This window comes from Scleropages formosus, chromosome 12 (assembly GCF_900964775.1).
Source record: "Scleropages formosus chromosome 12, fSclFor1.1, whole genome shotgun sequence".
Taxonomy (NCBI): Eukaryota; Metazoa; Chordata; class Actinopteri; order Osteoglossiformes; family Osteoglossidae; genus Scleropages; species Scleropages formosus.
The window spans coordinates 14,776,750-14,795,574 of NC_041817.1; the positions used below are offsets into that span (position 1 = coordinate 14,776,750).

At 40.7% G+C, this 18,825-nt stretch overlaps 1 protein-coding gene across 1 annotated transcript; it reads right to left on the minus strand.

Moving 5' to 3' along the window:
* Nucleotides 1–1,909: 1,909 nt before the first annotated feature.
* On the minus strand, nucleotides 1,910–18,778 carry LOC108938371 (T-cell surface glycoprotein CD3 zeta chain-like). Its single transcript, XM_018758911.2, has 9 exons — nucleotides 18,736–18,778; nucleotides 18,577–18,656; nucleotides 6,603–6,703; nucleotides 5,830–5,871; nucleotides 5,677–5,751; nucleotides 5,499–5,531; nucleotides 4,147–4,200; nucleotides 3,782–3,814; nucleotides 1,910–2,841 (listed from the first exon to the last, which is right to left on the minus strand). The coding sequence occupies exons 2-9, from the start codon at nucleotides 18,647–18,649 to the stop codon at nucleotides 2,773–2,775; spliced, it is 480 nt and encodes a 159-aa protein (XP_018614427.1). The 5' UTR covers nucleotides 18,650–18,656; nucleotides 18,736–18,778; the 3' UTR covers nucleotides 1,910–2,772.
* Between the last annotated feature and the right edge of the window lie 47 nt (nucleotides 18,779–18,825).

Here is an 18,825-nt window from a genome sequence, read left to right on the forward strand (position 1 = left end):
CCTGTTTGTTTGTCAGTTTGTAGACTAAGTGGGGGGTTGCAGGATTTTACAAGCTCTATCCCAAAGCAAAAATCCAAATATAAAATGTTCGCCTGACGCAGATACCAAAGATAACTCTTTCTACCCTGCAGCTCACGTATTGAGAGACAGAGCCCAGCACTGGCATTAGTTCTAACCTCAGTACTTCCAAAGCTTAGATGTATATTTTGGTATATTTCTGGGATAATTAAGGAGAAAAAAGGTTTTGTGTCATTTTAAACAATTGGTTTGTTTGGTGTATTGCTCTTTTCTGTCATAGCATGAAGTTAAATACAGATCTGTCTTATTCTTGGTAGGTGAATAATAGTATTTTTGTATGTTTTTTGTGTGTCAGTGGATGTAATATCAGTTTCACTGCCCTAAAATCATGGATTTAATAACAAAAAGAAAGTGTACATACTACGTTTGTTGTAGATTTCAAAGGATGTTCATTACGTAAACATTTTTTCCATCCACTGCTGTCTAAGGTAACGGACTGTGTCCCCTCACTTCCAGAAACACTTTAAAGTCGGCACTGGTTCACACCCCGTCCCGGCCCAGAACTGTGCCCCAAGTGCTCTCGTGCAGAGGTGCTACGAATGGCAGGATTTTGGGCAGTACTGGATATTTTCCATGTACTTGTTGGTGTTCTGGGTCTTCACTCGTACAGTCAGTACAGTTCATCGCGACGAGGCGACACATCCGAGATCTGACTCGAAAGCAGCTACAACGTGGTGGCCTAGATCTGACAGATTGAGTAGAACTTTTAAATATGTGAATCAGGATACATGGTAGACTTGTGTAGATGCATTCATCTGCTGTATTTTTTGTTCTGTTTTGTTTTTATATATAAATATATATTAAAACTTTTACTGTCTGTACAGTACTCTTACGTTGTAAACATCATTAAACCATTTTCCAAGTGTTTTAACATCGTACCATGCCTCTGTGTTTTTCAGTACTTCTCTGAATGCAGTTCTAAAGATCAAGCTTACTTTGCAGGTCCTCTGGGATTATTTGAACTCTTGGCTGAAATTACAACATTTGTATGGATAAACAATGACTCATTTACCCAACTCTGATCACATGATGCTTTTAATATCATCTGCTGACATATTACACTTTAAATGTGAAGCTAAATATGGCATTTATCTTTCAACAAAATGTCTGGGATTTGCATGTTCTCCTTGTCTCTGTGTGCTGTGGTTTCCTATTATAGGTCAAAGATGTGCAGTTTAGGTGAACTGGATGCGCTTAATTGCCTTGTATGTGGCGACCTTGCGATGAACTGGCATCTTGTCCAGGGTGTAGCCCCCCTTCAGCCTTGTGGCCAGTGATTCTGAGATGGGCTCCAGACTGCTGCAACCCCCACCAGGACAGGTGGTTAACAAAAGTGAGTAAATTACCCTTGCATGTGCGTGTGTGTGTGTGAGAGAGACTGCTTTGTGATGAACTAGCCTATCCAAGGTGTACCCTACCTTACACCCTATCCTAAAGGGCTACAGACCACTGTGACCTTCCATTGGAGAAGTAGTTATTGGTAAGAGGCAGATGGGTTTGTAATCAGGCTGAGGTCATATATACACTGTTAAACTGCTTTACCCTCTTAACACCGGAATTTCTTTCAAAATGTTTTTTTGGACAAGTAATGTGAATGTTTCATAAGTGTCATTGTTACATTTATGGACAGCAAAAATAACTTGATTTTTCAGATTAATAACCCACTTTTGTAGAAACAGGGGATAACATTGCACTGAATTACAATAATCATGGATGTAGTAAGTGCATGAATGGTTTATCAATTTTTTTTTTTTTGCATTTTTGTGAATAGTTTATTAAACATCCTAATGTCCTGCTCCTGATGCATGAGCAGCTCGTTTTGGGTCTTGCCACCACATCCCAAACATTTTCAGGTCAGGATTTCTTTGTACTTTTGTACTATACCTGGATATTCACAGGTGTGTTTGTCTTTATATATATTTGCAAGAGGTGGTACTATGTAAGAAGAGGCTGAATAGTCATTTTCTAAAATTTATTCAATGTACTATGCACCTGTTTTGTAAATACACTCTGGGAAAACAAAGACCTTAAACAAAGCTACTGTCTAAAGTTAAGTGGTTCCAAAGAGATCATTTGACTTCTGTACAAAGTTACCCCTGTAGTACTAACCAAGAACAGGGTTTAAAGACTTTCCTGGAATGGATCTTACTGGTGGCATTCTATCAAACACTACAAATGAACTGTTTGAACACTGTACTGCAGAATAATAATGAACTCACTAAATGCATTAAAAACAGTACATTGTGTAAGCACAAAAGAAAATTTACAATGGTTTCCCCTGATGTCTAATTTACATTTAGGCAAAGTATAGCTACTGTACAATGGTCTTATAAAGGAATAATCTCATTTATGCTTAATTTTCAGAAACTGAGCAGTCTTTTTGAACACTTAATGTTCAGTAACTTCCAAATTAGTCAATTTAACGGAACATTGCAGATGTACCAAAGCATGTTTTGTATAATAATTTTTTACATATAGCCACATTTAAAATTCTGTGAACATACTGTAATAAATTTGCATACATCTTTAAATTTGAAATGCATAAATGTGCCATTTTTATAAACAATACAAGCCCTCATCTTACAGTCCCACCTTACTGTGCTTTTTTTTTTTTATTTAAAAAAAAAGGGGGGGGGGGGGTGATGGGTAATTACTGTGGTACAGATGAGTGCTGAAACAGTGAGACGTCTGGTTTTAGCGAGGAGGGGGCAGCGGCTGCATCTGCAGGGAGTCATAAGTGTCCTTGGTGGTTGAGGACAGGCCCTGGAGGAGAAAAAGACCACTTTAATCCTTGTAAACGAGGGGGATTTCAGTTTTTTCCTATTTTAGATGTTCATTAGGGGCATGAGTGATAAATATAAACAGGATTACAATGACACCAATGGCGGGCATGTCACAGGGGTGTATTCAGTTTGAAAAAAGCTTGCACTTGGCCTCTAAAAGCTTATCAACATGTTAAATATGACACTGAGAAAACAGCCATAGCATTAGGGTGTGGGTCCACTAATCATTCCAGAAATTTAAATCACAGCTTTAGTTGTGCATGAGTGATTTTCTGAAGGAAATTCTAATACACAAACATGTGGCACTTCACTGAGAAGCTGTCTTGCATCTCAGTTTGAACAACCAGTCCCAGCATTACTACAGATACTCCTGCTCTCTGTATGTGTGTGTATAAGATACTTTGTTATTGTATACAATGCAATGAAACTCCATATGGCAACCCTCAGATGAACAGCAGCACAAAGAACATTTGATACGGAATAAAATAAGAATCGCACTGAAGAGCTCTGGAGACTTCAGTCCTTAACAGCCTTTTGGGGGAGGATAATGGAGGCGGCAGCTGACTTTGTGATCAGCCTCCTACACATCTGACAGCTCCGTAAATCTGAATTGCATCATCTGTCATCATCGCCTTTGTATTTCCTCTCGCATTCACTTCCATACGCAGTTAATGTGTGATGCTAAAGCAGTGGCATCAGGCAAACTATCTTGATTTAATACAGAAGGTATGGAAACCCAAAATCGATGCCGCAAAATCTACAAGACCAATGATTTGATTAAATTACTTGCTTCACGCTTCCTGTTACAGATTTATATCAGCCAGGTGTGTGAGCTTGAATTATTGCCTACCCTGTTGTTGTAATTAACTGGACCACATCCGTGTAAAGACGGGACCCACACAAAAAAAAAAAAAAATTACCTGGTACACTTGTTCGCCCTTATTTCTGCGACCCTGTGGAGAGAGAATTTCCATCAGCAAAAGTCGAACATGCATTTTTATGAGTACTTTATTGATGGATTTTCCCCAAAGTGACTTTTTTCCACTTATGTATATTGCTAAATATTTTACTGGAGCAATTCTCATTTTATAGCTTCCACAAAGTCCATCAGGCAATGTTCAGCCTTACAAGTCTGTGTCCTTAAATTTCATTTCTCGGTTTGCCCACTTGTCTAACCTCGTTTCACCCCTTCTCCACGCGTGTCTAAAGCTCTGAGTCGAATGTGAAATTGCATCTGCACCATGTTATGCCATGTTTTTTTTGTGAGATGAAGTGAAGCTGTTACCTGCTTCTTCACTGCAATTTGTCTGTAAGGGTCTTCGGTGTCTTTCTGCAGAGGCTAAAGATGGAAAGACGGAATCAGTTGTCAGCCTTAAGCAACACTCAGTCATCGGAGTCAGCAAACTTCCACAAAGAACCTCATTTAACAGCCAGAGTTTAGTTTAACCTTATCTTGACAATCTCCGAAATAGGCACGTCCACTAAGCCTTCAAGTAACAGGGTTCCGTAGAACAAAAAAAACTGCAACAGCTGCTGAAAATATATACTGCTTTTCATAAAACAAGCATATTATTCAGGACAACAGCATTTTCCCTGGTTTTTGTTAGTTATTTCATTTCCACAGTGGTTGTTTTATTCTGTACAACAGCATCACTGCTGCTAAGTCATTTCCAGCCAGAGATATACACTTGTGTCAAATCCAAAAGCCATGGTCTGTCCTTCAGGGGTGTAAATCTTCTATTTTCCCACTAAATGTAGAGTATTAACCTCTGTGTTACCCTTGAAAACAAGTATGGTTCAGCGCAACTGGTTGGTCTCTTTTAATACAAATTATGACATATTCCTTAACTTTTGAATATAGCTACATATCGTCTCGCACATACGCAACCAATCGTAACCATCAATGAAGGTAAGTTTAAATCACAACTAAAATAGTACATTCAATACTACTATTAAATTGTTGAGCTGACACTTTTTTCCCCAAAGTACTATCCAGTGTTAAGGTACTTTTAGTGATTTACCAGTGTATACAGCTGTCCAAATTGTACTGTATCAGTTCAGGGTAAATACTTTCATCAGAACTACTGCAGCAGTAACAGCATTTGAACCCAGGCTCTAAGTGCCTGCTGACCTTTAATATTAAACTTTGGAAATAAACTATTCAACTTAGTAGCACTACATATTGCCTCTAAAGGCACAGTGGGCACATGCTTTGCAATGTAAAAAGATCCTGTTTTAAAGCATTAAAGAAATAGAATAAAAATTTTTAAAGTGAAATATTCATCATGGATTTAGTTATGTTCCCATTAAAGAAATGATTTACATTTTTTTGACACTTTCCTTCAAAGCAAGTTACAGTATTAATCTCAGCGTTATTTACCATTTATACAACTAGGTAAGTTTACTGGACCAATTTAGGGTAAGTACCCTGCTCATGGGTATTACAGCAAGAGGTGGGATTCAAACCTGCGATCTTTGGGGCCAAAGGCAGCAGCTCTAACCGCTGTTCCCCTCACTGTGGGAATTCACCTGACAGGGTGATTTCATGGCATGAATTTGTCTCCTGATGTGAGGGATAGGTGTACAGAAGAAGGGGAAAAAAAAAAAAAAAGTGTGCGTGTATAAAGCATTTCTTACCGTATATAAACTATCATCAGTCCGTCTCTGGTTCTGAAGGGTGAAAAAACATTTCTGTCAATATTTACTTTTCCAAAGCTTTTTGAATTTTTTTCGATATCATTAATGTTTTCATGGATACCGAGACGTGAGGCACACCGGGCACCTCAATACAGAATTCACACTATTTGGCACATACCCCCCGCATGGTTCCGACCTCAGCGTCACTGGGGGACCTCAGCTGATCGTAGGTGTCAGGAGACCTGTTCAAGTCCTGAGGGAAACGCACGGTCCTCAGACTGTGTTCCAAACGCATTAGGTTCTGCAAAGTGCATACAGAGCTCAGACTTACCGTGTAGATGGAGTCTTCCTTGTTCGCCGATCTCTGTCCAAACTACCAGTGCGGAAAACGGAAAGAAAGAGGGGGGGAGAGAGAACAAACACCAACAATTAATACTATCTTAATTGTCAAATACCCGTGTCTATAGATGTTTGGTTGTGATCATTGTTTAAATTCTTCATCCAACTGGAGTCCATTCCAACAAACATGGGTCTCTGTTAAACCTGACTGCTGCAGTAAGGTTCCTGCCTGGAAGTTAGCAGTGAAATATTCAGGAAACGACGATGAATTTGCAGAAGAGCGGGCGTTTATCAGAAATATACGTAGCTCTACGGCATTGATACACCTTTCTGTGATCTGTGATTTACAGACAAGAGCAGCAGCACTCAACACGAAACCCAGAAATGTATTACTTGATATGTTCTTGCACTGCCGTATGACACATGGTGACTTGTGACCACCTTTCTGCTCTAACATTTGTCAGTAAATGGTGTTATTTGGATTAGCCTACAAGTTAAGAACTCGTGCACTCATTCCTTCCGGTTAACATAAAAAATGTGAACCATAATCTGCCCGTCACTAGAATTAGGAGACGGGTATTTCCTCTGTGCAGAATTTGTGGTAATTTACACATCTATCGTGATTTATCAACGAAGGAGGAATGCAACGTCTTATTATCCTCTGCACGGGATCAAATCGAATGTGACCGCTTGTCAATCAACATGAGCGGCGTCGAATGCACTGTGGAACACGTAGGGGAGAAAGCACAAAAATCGGCGGCTCACCCTGATTTTGAAGAAGAGCGCCGTGATGACGATGCTGTACAGCAGCAGGAAGCCATCAAGGATGTAGCAGATTTTAGGGTCGGTCAGCGCCGTCGATGCCTCTGTGCCCCAAGACGGGAGAAAAAGAAGGACGATATTAGAGTCGCGGATCGACGCGGCCCTAAGCGGCGAACGTAGCTACCGATCTGGAGCAGGACGACTCGGCGCTCTTCCTGCCCGCCGCGGTGCGTGGAGGCTTTTGTCTGAACTCGCGTCCTCATTACATAGCTACCAGGCAATTTCGGAACGTCAAGCATTTGCAGACAGCGTAACGTAGCGCAGCCAGACGCGGCTAACGTTTCACACAAAATACCCGAGGGGGTCAAAACCCCGCGTCTGACATTTGGGACGAAAACGACAATTCATCGCCCTGAACATCGCGCAGCCGATGAACGTTTACTGCGCTGGAGACGGGCATGTTTCAACACGCGCTTCATCAGCGTGCCGTAGATGTGGACCGAAAAACTGCTTCGCTAAACGTGATAAGACGTTAAGTCCACTTTGACGAGGTCTTGCGGCAATGGGGCACCCCAGTGCTGTGCCACTCTTCGGGCAGCAGAACGCAAGGCTTCCGCGGATTCTGTCGGTCACATCTATCCTTAAAATATGCTTTTCGCCCTCCACAACAAGTAAGAAGACCGAAATTGATAAATTATGCTATACCTCTATATTCTGATGCAAAATTACTCTTGTGGTGTTGAAAGGTGCTCTTGAAAGGCAGCGCACACAACTGCTCTGATGGTCACTGAGGTTCTTCTCATCTTTTCCAGCTCACAGGCCCATGTAAGAAGCTGATTATCGCTAAGGGCTGCTCCTAGGAAAAGGTCCATAAATAAATTCTGAAATTTATTTCACCGAAAGGCCGGGGGGACGCAGCCAATTTGGCTGGGTCCTGCTCTCTGTCGGGTCTGGGGTTCAAGTCCCGTTTGGGGTGCCTTGCGATGGACTGGCGTCCCATCCTGGGTGTCTCCCCTTCCCCTTCCAGCATTGAATCCTGCGTTGCCGGGTTAGTCTCCAGTTTGCCGCGACTCCACTCGGAACAACCGGTTTCAGACTGTGTGTGTGTGATCACACTGAAAATTAAATACCTTCACATAGAATTAGGTCATCTATGGTAACGGCACAATTTTTACTTTTATTTATTTAGCGTTATGTTCAAAACAGCCGTGCGCTTCACCGACTGCCTGAAGCATCCAGGCAAATAATCTCTGATCAAGAGGAAGGTCATTTTCCTTATAAAAACACCTTCTGTACAGTGAAACTGCAGCCATCTGTAGTTCCACCCTAGTTAGGTAACTGCTACCACCGCTACACCACAGCTGATGTCATTTCATATAAGAATGACCGCTAGACAGGAGAAATCAGATCACGGGTAATTTTAAGGGGATTTGAACAAGCACCCATCGGCATATTAACAACACTGAACGCTGTCCCCGAAGAAACGAGGCTTTTAAGGCCACGATGAAAAGGCTAAACACGTGCAGTTGCATAGTTCTGCCATCCAAATAGCTCCTGACCTTATCCGCGTCATCTATTAGGCATGTGTTGTGCAATGAGCATTTCGAAGAACGAACTGCATTATACCGTGCCTGTAGATTGTGGAACTTGTGCAAGGCTGAGCTCGGTTAAAACGTCTGTCTAGAGCGTGCAGCTACAGCGCATTAAACGAACGAACGAACTCGGGCTCCCTGTTGGTTTCATACTTTCGCGGTCACAGAACGACACTTCTCAGGGTTGCCCTTCCCTACATGCTGTAAAAGCGGAGTCTACCCGCTGCAGGGAGTGTGTGCGACTGGCACAGGAGGCAGGAAAAGGCGGAGAACGAAAGCAGGTATTGCAAACCACAAGCTACTGCGTTTTATCAGAGGCCCCAGCAAGAAGAACCTGCTTTACTTATTCACTGAGCTCACCTCCACACACACACACACACACACACACACACACACACACACACACACACACACACACACACACACACACCAGCGGCAACTGCTCCTCTCAACTGTACTGCGCACACACTCAGATATCTAAGTGTGGTTTTCGACACCTCCCGTGGTTTGTGCATCTGTGTGTCTCGAACAGCGTCGAGCTCGGCGGTTTTCCTCCGCTCTTGAGCTCTCTGATCTCATACGAGGCCAGGGCATCACTGTTCGTATCAGATCTACACATAGCTGCATGACACAGGTAGCGGCACGGTGGGCCGGGGGGCTGGGTTGCCTGTGCTTCTGACGATTCTCCATTACAAACTGCTAACGCGCAAACGCTCGCAATCAAAGGCGCTTCCACTTTTTGCCGCACGTCTCAAGGCCGAGTCCCGTTACAAATAACCACGTTACGTCACAAATGTTATGACCCTGCAACGTTTCTCATAACAAAACTAAGAGTTTAATTTATATTTTTTCGTAGCAAGACTACAAGTAAAAATGAAACCATTTTACAAAGTTAAAGGCATCTAAGAGGAATCCTCGTTGATGCAAGCAGCTTTGGCAAGAAGGGTCTACTTCTTCCAGTAAGACCACAGGTTAACAAATCGACATTGATCGCAGACACATGAACAGAGGTCTCACTTGGTTTATATGCCTGCAGTCGATTTGGATTCGTTAACCTGTAGGCAAACCCGCAATCGGTCAAGGTCATCGAAAGGTGTCGGAGCGATAAGTTCACAAACCACCGCTGACCACCTGAAAGCGAGCAGCTCGGTAGCACTTTGACAAGCCCAAGAAAGCGCGAAGAGTCGATACTTGAAGAAGAAAGTAGGAAATATCGCTCAGGTGACGTTCCCCGTTGGCGCACGTTTCGAGCGGGGCGAAGGACCGTGGGTTCAAGCGTCATGCGACTGCTGCTATGAGCCCAGTCCTCACAGGGAACTTGTTTCACTTCTATTTCAGTGCAACGCCCAGTTTAGACAGTTTAGCAGCTCTTACTACAGATCTACAGTGTGACACAGATAAAGGAGGTAAAGAGAGGAACACCTGCAGGTTCTGACTAATTTCGTTTCATATATGAAATACAGTATATTGCTCATAAACATCATTTTATGCATCTTTGGTTCCAAGAGCCTCAACACCAAGTCTTAACTACATATTCATTGATACAGTCATACGCTTATGGATTCCCTTCTTATTATATTTCTGCACTTAACTTACACATCCAACACGGTATCAATACCATTAGTACAACAGGATGCATGGTAAGGCATCGTGAGACTTTACTTTTCTGAGGTGCAGTCAGCAGCAATAACACAGCGATGCCCTCAGTGAGATAGAATAACTTGTAAGGTAAATCAGAGGTTTATTGACAATTTCAAACACCGTTTCATCAAATGTTTTCTTTTCAGATTAATAAGAGATCAGTTTGACAGACACATATGTACATACATATGCAAAGACGAAGACTTTTAAGGTAGGGGGAAAAAAAAAAAAAAAAAGATATTTATTTTTAGATTACCTTCCTGAAAGTAAAAGTTAGACTTCCTAAGAGGTATTTAAAATCATTTCTCACATGGATACGAAAAAAATATAATTTTGTAATAGCTAGTTCGCACTTACGAACAAAAATTCCAGGGTCCGTGCTACACATTGTTTCGCAGATTCATCACTCGCAAAAAAATTTTAAGCATGCAAACAAAATTTTATTAAAAAATGTCTTTTATTGTTGTAAAGGGTTTTTAAGAAAATATTTCAAAAGAGCGTAACTTTTACAATACAGTATGCATTTCTAAAGCAATGATAAGATGGTTGTTGCCTCAAGGTATTACTGCGTTAAATTCATTGTGCTACCGTAATGTCTGTATAGCCTTCTCAGTATAGGTTTTACTATAAAAATCTTTTAAAATGAAAAAATTCTAATGATTTTTGTATTTTATTTTACATATGCATGATTTTTTTTACGTTCCTATGGATAAAATTTAGTGCCAGGCCAGAGAACATGAGCGACAATTGGTCCACATTAAGCGTTTTTCTGTTACTTCTTACGGGAAAAAGATTCCCGCTCTGCTCTATATCGTTCTGCTATACGACGCACTTCTAGAGGCCATGTTAGCGTCACAAATAACAGAATTATAGAAAAATCTGCCAGTTATACGGAAATTTGACAATGATATGAACCAAATATCATCAAAATAACTGATCAGGAATATTCATGAGCTAACCAAGATCTCGTGTTTCATGAGGTCACAGTTTTTTTTTTATTTGGATTTTTGTGCGCCGAAAACCCCGTTTTCACTTTGTACGACGACGACTCTGGTACGTAACTATGGAGTAATATGAACGTTTTTTAGAGTGTTATTCTTCGCAGTATTACTGGCTTGATGTAGGTGAGTTTAAAGGGGGCCTGTTTACTACTTGCTGCTCTCATTGTGACAGGAAGTCTAGAGCTGTATACTCAGGGTCTCAACATTTTTGCTGGTCTTATCTGACGATAGTGACTTCCGTGCATTTTTTTTGAAAAACTGAGCACGGTGAACATAAGCGTGAATGAGAACAGGTCAATGTAGAGCTCCTTCTGCTCTCCAGACTCATTCCTTGCTTCGATTGCTCATTAGCAGTTAACCTTTAGTTTTCAGGTAAATTTGTGTGTGACAACTTATTGCCGAGTTCCTCCAGCATTCTACGGTCATCCGGGCAACTTGAAATTACGATTACGAAATTAACAGAAGGCCAAACAGGCCTCAGATGTGAACGGCAGAAGTCTTGAACGTGTTGCGTTTTTGCATTGAAAAGACTGACACTAACTATATGACGTAGAATTCATTCCCGTAAAATAAAATGTCCCTAACCTTCCTGTGAAAATATTCAGCAATGATTTCTTTCACAATCACGATCGTCTCCATGATGTTTGACTGTGGGTGTCACAGACTATCCCTTTGTGAAAACTGAACTGCGCCCATATGTCAAATGACATTGCATAACACATTCTACAACACTACAGTATTTTCCAGATGGGAGACGTTACGCCACATTCGTAATCTATGCATCCTTTTAACGCGCAAACTTGTTTCCACTCTTCTAAAAAGACTTAAAAAAAAAAAAAAAAAAGAGCAGGAGATGAAAAGATACCAAGTGATAGAGAAGAAGAGATGGCTCTTTGCTTCACTTGAGCGCAAGTAGTGCTCCTGCAGTTCAGTGCTCCACCTGGCTTACACATCATGTCTTCCGACTGTTTCTATTTAGGGCTCGACCAAGATGAGCATGACGGTGACACTACATGCATTACAGTGTAAGCTAGACTGAAAATAAAGGAACTATTTTGGCTGAAAATGACAGTTTCTACAGTGACTAATATTTTTTGTCTCACACATGTTGTTTTCGGGGAAGTGTATCACGACATTCAGATTTGCCTAGCCTTAAATTAAAATAAAAAAGGCGTTGAAATCTTTCCTCCGCAGTAACCCTTTCTGGTAAAAACAATAACAATGACATGCTGAGGGAAGGATTCCCCGCAGCGACAATGTGAGCGCAAGAGGGAGAAAAACACTTGACTGTCATCTCTGTAACACAGATTTTCCACCACAGAAGACATTGAGAGCAATGGGGCCTCTCTCTACTTTCATTTCCATGATCCATTCACCCCTCCACCCACCAGCTCCCTCACTCATTCATTCATGTCTCACCCTTTAATGAAGAGTGCAGAAGACAGGTTTTTCAGACCCAAAGTGAGCCTCAAGCACCGCACTTATGCTTGACATCTATCCTACACCTGTCCACTGCTTTAGAGAGGTTTTCTGTCTACTGCTCTCAAAATGTTTGTGCGAGTGCGTGCACCCCCGTTACACGGATGAAAATTTTTTAAAAAATAATAAAAAGAAAAACAGCTTCAGTGTAAATTTGACCCTTAACTCAGCAGCTGTCTGTATTTTGGCATTTTTATTTCTTTAAATGTACCCAGATTAAATATTCTCAGCAGTCACCCTAATGTAGAATGTGCATTTCTTGTTTCAACATGAAAAATGTACGAGCTACAGCAAGTGTGAAGGCTGTGTTGGTAATGAGCGTGTCATTTGTGTGCGCACCGCTACACAGGGAGAGCCTTAAACAAAGAAAACAAATTCGCTTTAAATAAGACGCGGATCGGAAACTTCAATGGTACAGGGCCGCAAAATGACAGAAATCACAGAAGGTGAATAGATGACGTAGTTCTTAGGCTGATGAAAAGGCCCCAGAAATGGGCCAAGCAAACACATAGTTGAAGAGGAAAAACAATGTTTTGACCTGCTATTTTTAAGAGCCACATCATTTAGTCTTTTGCATGGCATGCAGCTTTGACTTATTGCCTTATTACTTTGCCTCGAGAGAAAAAAGACGCAGATTTTTCCTCTGTAGTAAGCCTTTCTGGTAAAAACAGTTCCAGCGCTGCGGTGTCGGACGGATTCCCCGCACCGGCAAAGCGGGCAGAGGAGGCACAGAAACAGCGAGCGGCCCTTTCTACAGAACCCCCTACTTTCAGTTCCATCATCCGTTCACCATCATTCAGCGACGTCTGACACTCGTTAAGATCAACGAAGGACCGGCTTTTCGGAACAAAAAGAAAAGTCAAGCTCAGTTCCCCACTCGTTCTAAGCAACAGCTGGGACTTCCTGTCCTGCCTTTACTGCTTCACCTCGCTGCAGAGGCGGGAGCTTTCCTGTCTCACCACCCCTGCCTAATGAAGCCGCAGTACCCTTCTCACATGGTTACGCTGCTTGCTCTAGTTAGAAATACAAGTCAAGTCACCATTCTGTAGAGGCTATGTGCTCAGAGTCTATCCCTCCGGCCTCACATGCAAGTACGTTTGCCCTCTTTAATAAAGCCCGTTTCGCATATAGGCCGGTCACGTCCCGAGCGTTTCGAAGGTATGTGCAGATTACCGGTTAATACGGTTTAATCTGCCTTTTATATGAACTCCGAGGTGACCCAGAGGACCAGTACAAGCATGGGCAGAAACGTTATCGGACCCCTGGCACAACTGCCCCCTCAAGATTAGACTGAATTCCAGCAACCCAGTCAGTTACGCAACCCTCCCTCGCCTCTCCTCCCCCTTCGAGAAAATTTTCCCTCCATTTTTTTTTGGATAAAAATGGTATTTTCTCCAAGTGTCTTAAGAATTCAGTAGATGTTTCTATCTATCGTCTTGTGCAGAACGGGCACGTGACACGTAAATGCAGACTAATACCCTTCAGAATGTTCCGAAGGCCAATAACATGTCCTAGAAAACGACGATGAGCTAATGAGAGAATTTTAGGATATTACAAGAGAGGTTAAAAAATTCTTCAGAGAAAATAAAGACAGACAAATACTATTTTGACACGAGCCATTCATTAGCTACTGATAACGTGGCTAGGATATGAACAAATTCAACAGAAAATATAAAAAAATACTTTGGTTTTTGTCCTCAGGAGTATGTAAACATTCTTCCATTTGGAGGGATATGTAACTATGCGTCGGATTTTGCACATTTTGAATTAACAGCTTTTCTAAACACTAACCAGACGGTGGAAATTCTATTCCATGTATATCCGTTCCTTTGCATTACTAACATTATTGAACATTTATTAGTGCAAGTTTATTAGAAAGTCTAGTCTTCATGTCATACACCTTAATCCACCTTACCAGTGTTACGACATACATTTTAAAATGACTGCTGCATTACTACAGTACATGGATCACTCTATGCACGCAAAAACATGTGTGTCAAGTGATATGCTGTTATAATGCTTACAATTACCGTGCTGATGCCTCCAACATTTATCCATTTGGTCATCTGCACAATACCAAATTATGCAGGAAAGAAATTTTAAGGAACATGGCAGGATTATGTACATCATCCCCTATATGTTCATTTAGGTTTTTGAATTTAAGTACATTATATTAAAAGCATAGTAGGAGATCAGCTTGGTGAAATAATTTTCCTGTTTTACCGTGGGACATCCATCCGCCACTAAAAACATTGTAAGCTTGCTGAGAAATGTAGTGAAAACAGTAGGTGTAGAAAGTTGTAGGTGATTGGGGGCGAGTTTAACACACAGTTGTTTGATCTATGTGTTTACCCTGTGTTTACTCTGCCCACAGTAATATTACCACCCAAGTGGAGGAGTTTAGACATTCCCAGTGAGAAGCTCACATAGAGAATTACATAAGCACCCTCAAATGTAACTGGTACTGTATGCTGAAATGCTCTAGAACATAGAACATGCTAGAACATGCTGGAAAAACTAAGGAGCAAGAGAAGACTGATGCTCCACCAGCCACGTATTTTCAGGTGTATCTGCTGTGTCTTCAGTGTTAAGTGCTTTGCTCTGCTAGTAGTACTCTGTTCAAGTAAGCAGTAGCTATCATCTAAACTCCGCATGTGTACGGCTTTCGGCATTTAATAATTTCTTCTGGAAATAAAAGTTTTCCTGTAAATAAGCAAAACACAGCAAAAAGAATTATGGTAGACAAATCAAGCACATAAGAGGAAGGGAAGGAATGCAGAAGTTTGGTTTAGGACCCCGAAAAATTAAATAAAGTTTTTTTCAGTAACTGGAAGCCCATTGTTAGCAAAATGATGATGTTATAATATATGTACATTTTGAATTCAAGCTATACAAGTATCATTTATCTATTTACTGATTTAACTATTGTCTAATGTCCTGTGCTCCACAACAAAGGACGCTAGAATATCGTAGCCCACTCGCCCATAGACGCCTCAAAAGATTGCCTCAAATAATCAATTCCATTTACTCATCTTAACTGCATTCTTTTGAAATATGGGCAGAAACCAGAGTACCCCAAAAATACACAGAGAATATGCCCAAACGGAACTGGAGCTGTATTGCAAGCCTGTAGCCAGTTTTATACCACTGGATTATTTTGAGAATAGGTTCCAGACAAAAATATAGCATTTCAGTACAGTATTTGTTCTGCCCAGAGGTCTTTTGTAGTACACAGACACTTGAAAAGGAGACGCAAAAATGTTTGGGAGTTGCTCGGCCACACAATCAGAGTGAACAACAATAGCTTATCGTACAACTATTTGTTTTCAAGTTAGATCTTAAGAGTGTTACACTCATAAAATTACAGTATTCCACTAAACAAAATGTCCATATGCCCATACTGATGAAAAAACTGTTGACTGTTGCAAATGCACCTTTGAACACATCAGGTTTAATATAATGTAAATTTATATTAAAATTTGAATACAATGAAAAAACTTGTTTTAAATTAGCACTTCAAAAAGGACAGGATAAATAGTCAGTAGATGTAACAGAAAACAGCTTACAAGAAATAATCTTTTTCACTTGCCCTGTACTAATCACTAAAGTCGCCACTAGTATCATGATTTCAAAAAAGTATATATATGAATGTATTTATATGTAAATCATGTAAAGGACTGAAAGATGTTTTCTACATTTACATTATTTATTCATTTAGCAGACGCTTTTGTCCAAAGCGACGTGTATCTCAGCCAAAAGTCATAAACTACCTGCAATATTGAAAGAAAACCAGAGCAATTTTGATAGAACAATCCAGTTTATGTAATTATTCTGTGGTGCCAAAATCAGTAAGTGATTTTCTTCAACAATTGGTGCTCCCATCTTCAGTATAAGCAGCTTATTGCAAAATGTTTGTAATTGACATTGCCCAGAGTGCCCTTCAAAACCAAGCAAAAACAATGTGATTATGTTGTAGTTCAAGTGAACTGACGATATGAACACTATTATTGGAAATTGCGTTTTACATCCACGCTGGCTTTCGGAAACGGTAAACACTAACATACAGCAAAATAAATAAATGCTACATAAAGAAAGAAATTAAATGCATATGATTTTAAGTACATCCTATCTTTGTCATGTGCATCAGGGCACCTCTCAATATGTATTCTCAAATTCAAACAACTTAGTTATTACTTAGCCACTGTATATAAGAAATGTGTCACTCTTTCCGACATTATTCTTCCATTACACAAACTGGGCATGATGACTAAAATTTCATTAACATATGTTGTTGTGAACGTTAAGACATAACTTATTCTCTTTTATTTATGCTGGTGAACAGCTTGATGAGGTCTTAAGCCTCATTTTTCACTGAATATTTTAAATTGTTCTTTTCCTTGTCCATACCCACCTACAATTCCATCAATGAAAACCTTCAAAATTTACTCAAGTGGAGAGAAACCCTGTTTTTTGCGAAACAATATTTTTTTTTAAATATGTGTGACCATTTCGTTGTTATACTTTGAACCGTGGAAAACATTTTTAATTTTATGTCCCTATATACCGTTATCTTCTGGTAACTGGCATAAGCTCATGCATAAGAATCATTTCAATTGATGAAAAAAATTATTGTACATATTATAGTGTCAAATATTCGGAATAAACTACGAGAAGACGACATGTGGGTCTTAGTAAAGGTCACTGTGACATGTATATTAATGATGCGGAGGCACTAAAATTGAATTTGACACGCTGACTGCTAAAATTTTGCGCCAAGCAGTCTCGTGCCACTGAAAAGCTGAACGCAGCTCATATTAATAGTAGTCGTTCATAAGAAGCCCTGTTTTACTTCCTGCGTGTAACCTGACTATTGAGGAGTATTAAAGTTTTGTCAGGGCGCTTTTGCTGAAGCTTGTCAGATTCATGCTGAACGAGTTAGTTTAGCAGACAGAAGAGCAGAAAGAAAGAAAAAAAAAATTGAGATTTGCTCGAGAACAAGACACAGCTGCTGTGTCAGAAGGAACAAAAAAAAACAAACTGGCTCTTGGTTTGAACCCACTGAGCAAAGGAACTGAAAGGATAAATCTGCTGATTATCAAACATACATAAAATAGGGAAACCGTTTCATAGTGTGAAACTTTTGAATTTTTCTTAAACTCCGACGTCAATCTGCAAAACAAGACAACTGACTGGAGTGGAATACTCTACATTCTTATAACACCAGTGACAGACTATGAATATCTGACAGATTGAGAATATAAGACTATGAATAATTTTGAGTGTTTCAGAAAACATACATTTTCAGTGGTAAGGTTCCACAAAAATGTCATTTTGGAAAAACTTAGTCAATCCCTAATGATCACTGACTGAAAGCAATAGGGCAGAAAAATGTTTTTACTGGTCAGAAATCAGCAGTAGCGGAAGAAGTCTGGTTTTGTGCTTTCAGTGCCTCTCACTGCTTAACAAGCAGTTAACAGAAATAAGCTGCATTTGAAGCTAAAAAAAATGTAAATAGTCCTCAGCTTTCTGATGGGATGCAAAATTCTCCTTCTGCTCCACCAGTAGACCGCAAGTACAGGAATACGGGACTGGGCTTTCCACAGCTCTGTAAGAGCGTATCTCCTGGGACGTCTTCAAACAACGTGAAGAGCAACTCCACCATCAAAACAGTTACATGCAGAGAGTAAACTCAGGTGCAGGAAGACAGAGACAAACAGCACATCCAGAGAAGAGACATACAAAGCGACCACACACAAGAACTGCAGACTTGCAGCTTCCCGTATGGCCTGGCATCTTCTACCAGTCTTAGCTAACAGTTAAACCCCAGTTCGACAGAGAGCAAGCGAGAGCCACAATTTGAGATGCATGTAAAAACTCACTCCTGGTTTCGATCACATGTGTTTAAATAATTGTAAGAGGACTGATACTACATGACTATATGTAGAGCAGTGGAGGATTTTTCTTTTTTTGCGCTCTATTCAAATGTAAAAGAAACACACAGTTCAGAGCCTCAGCAAAGGACTTTCAATTTTCCAGAAACCCAAAAAATATAAAACTTAGGAATTATGAAGTCAAACTCATTACAGTCTTACACACAAAGCATAAAAACCCAACAAGCGATGTCAACTGCGAAGAGTAGGTAAATTACAGTGGTGAGCACAGCGGTAGGTTCACAGCCATGGAGAAAACCGAGCACGTTAGGTCGCATAGCCATGACCAGGTTCTTCCGCTACTCGACGAGAAGCAAGATGTCTACAGTCTTACCAGTTGAGGGGATGGCTAAAGCCAAGAAGGCGAGGGCCCCGGTCCTCTGAAGAACTATAGCTTTCCCTCGCATTGTCTACCTGGTTAAACACAAGCAGACGAAGGTTAGGCGAAGCTCTGGAAGCAGCTGAACAGTAACGTGCCTCTTGTGCTACCTACACAGACACACAGTCCTCTGACAGGAAGTAGCTCCTCTATGCAGTCCCACCTGTTGACGCTAGCTGTCTTTTTTCAGCATGCGGATCAGTC

Bases quoted from the DNA above. Each gene is read 5' to 3' on its own strand.
- LOC108938371 (XM_018758911.2), bottom strand. From the start codon at position 18,649: ATGCGAGGGAAAGCTATAGTTCTTCAGAGGACCGGGGCCCTCGCCTTC. The intron at 5,752-5,829 runs GTAAGTCTGAGC...CGTTTCCCTCAG, and splicing joins AGGAAGACTCCATCTACACG to GACTTGAACAGGTCTCCTGA. The intron at 4,201-5,498 runs GTAAGAAATGCT...TTCCATCTTTAG, and splicing joins CTGATGATAGTTTATATACG to CCTCTGCAGAAAGACACCGA.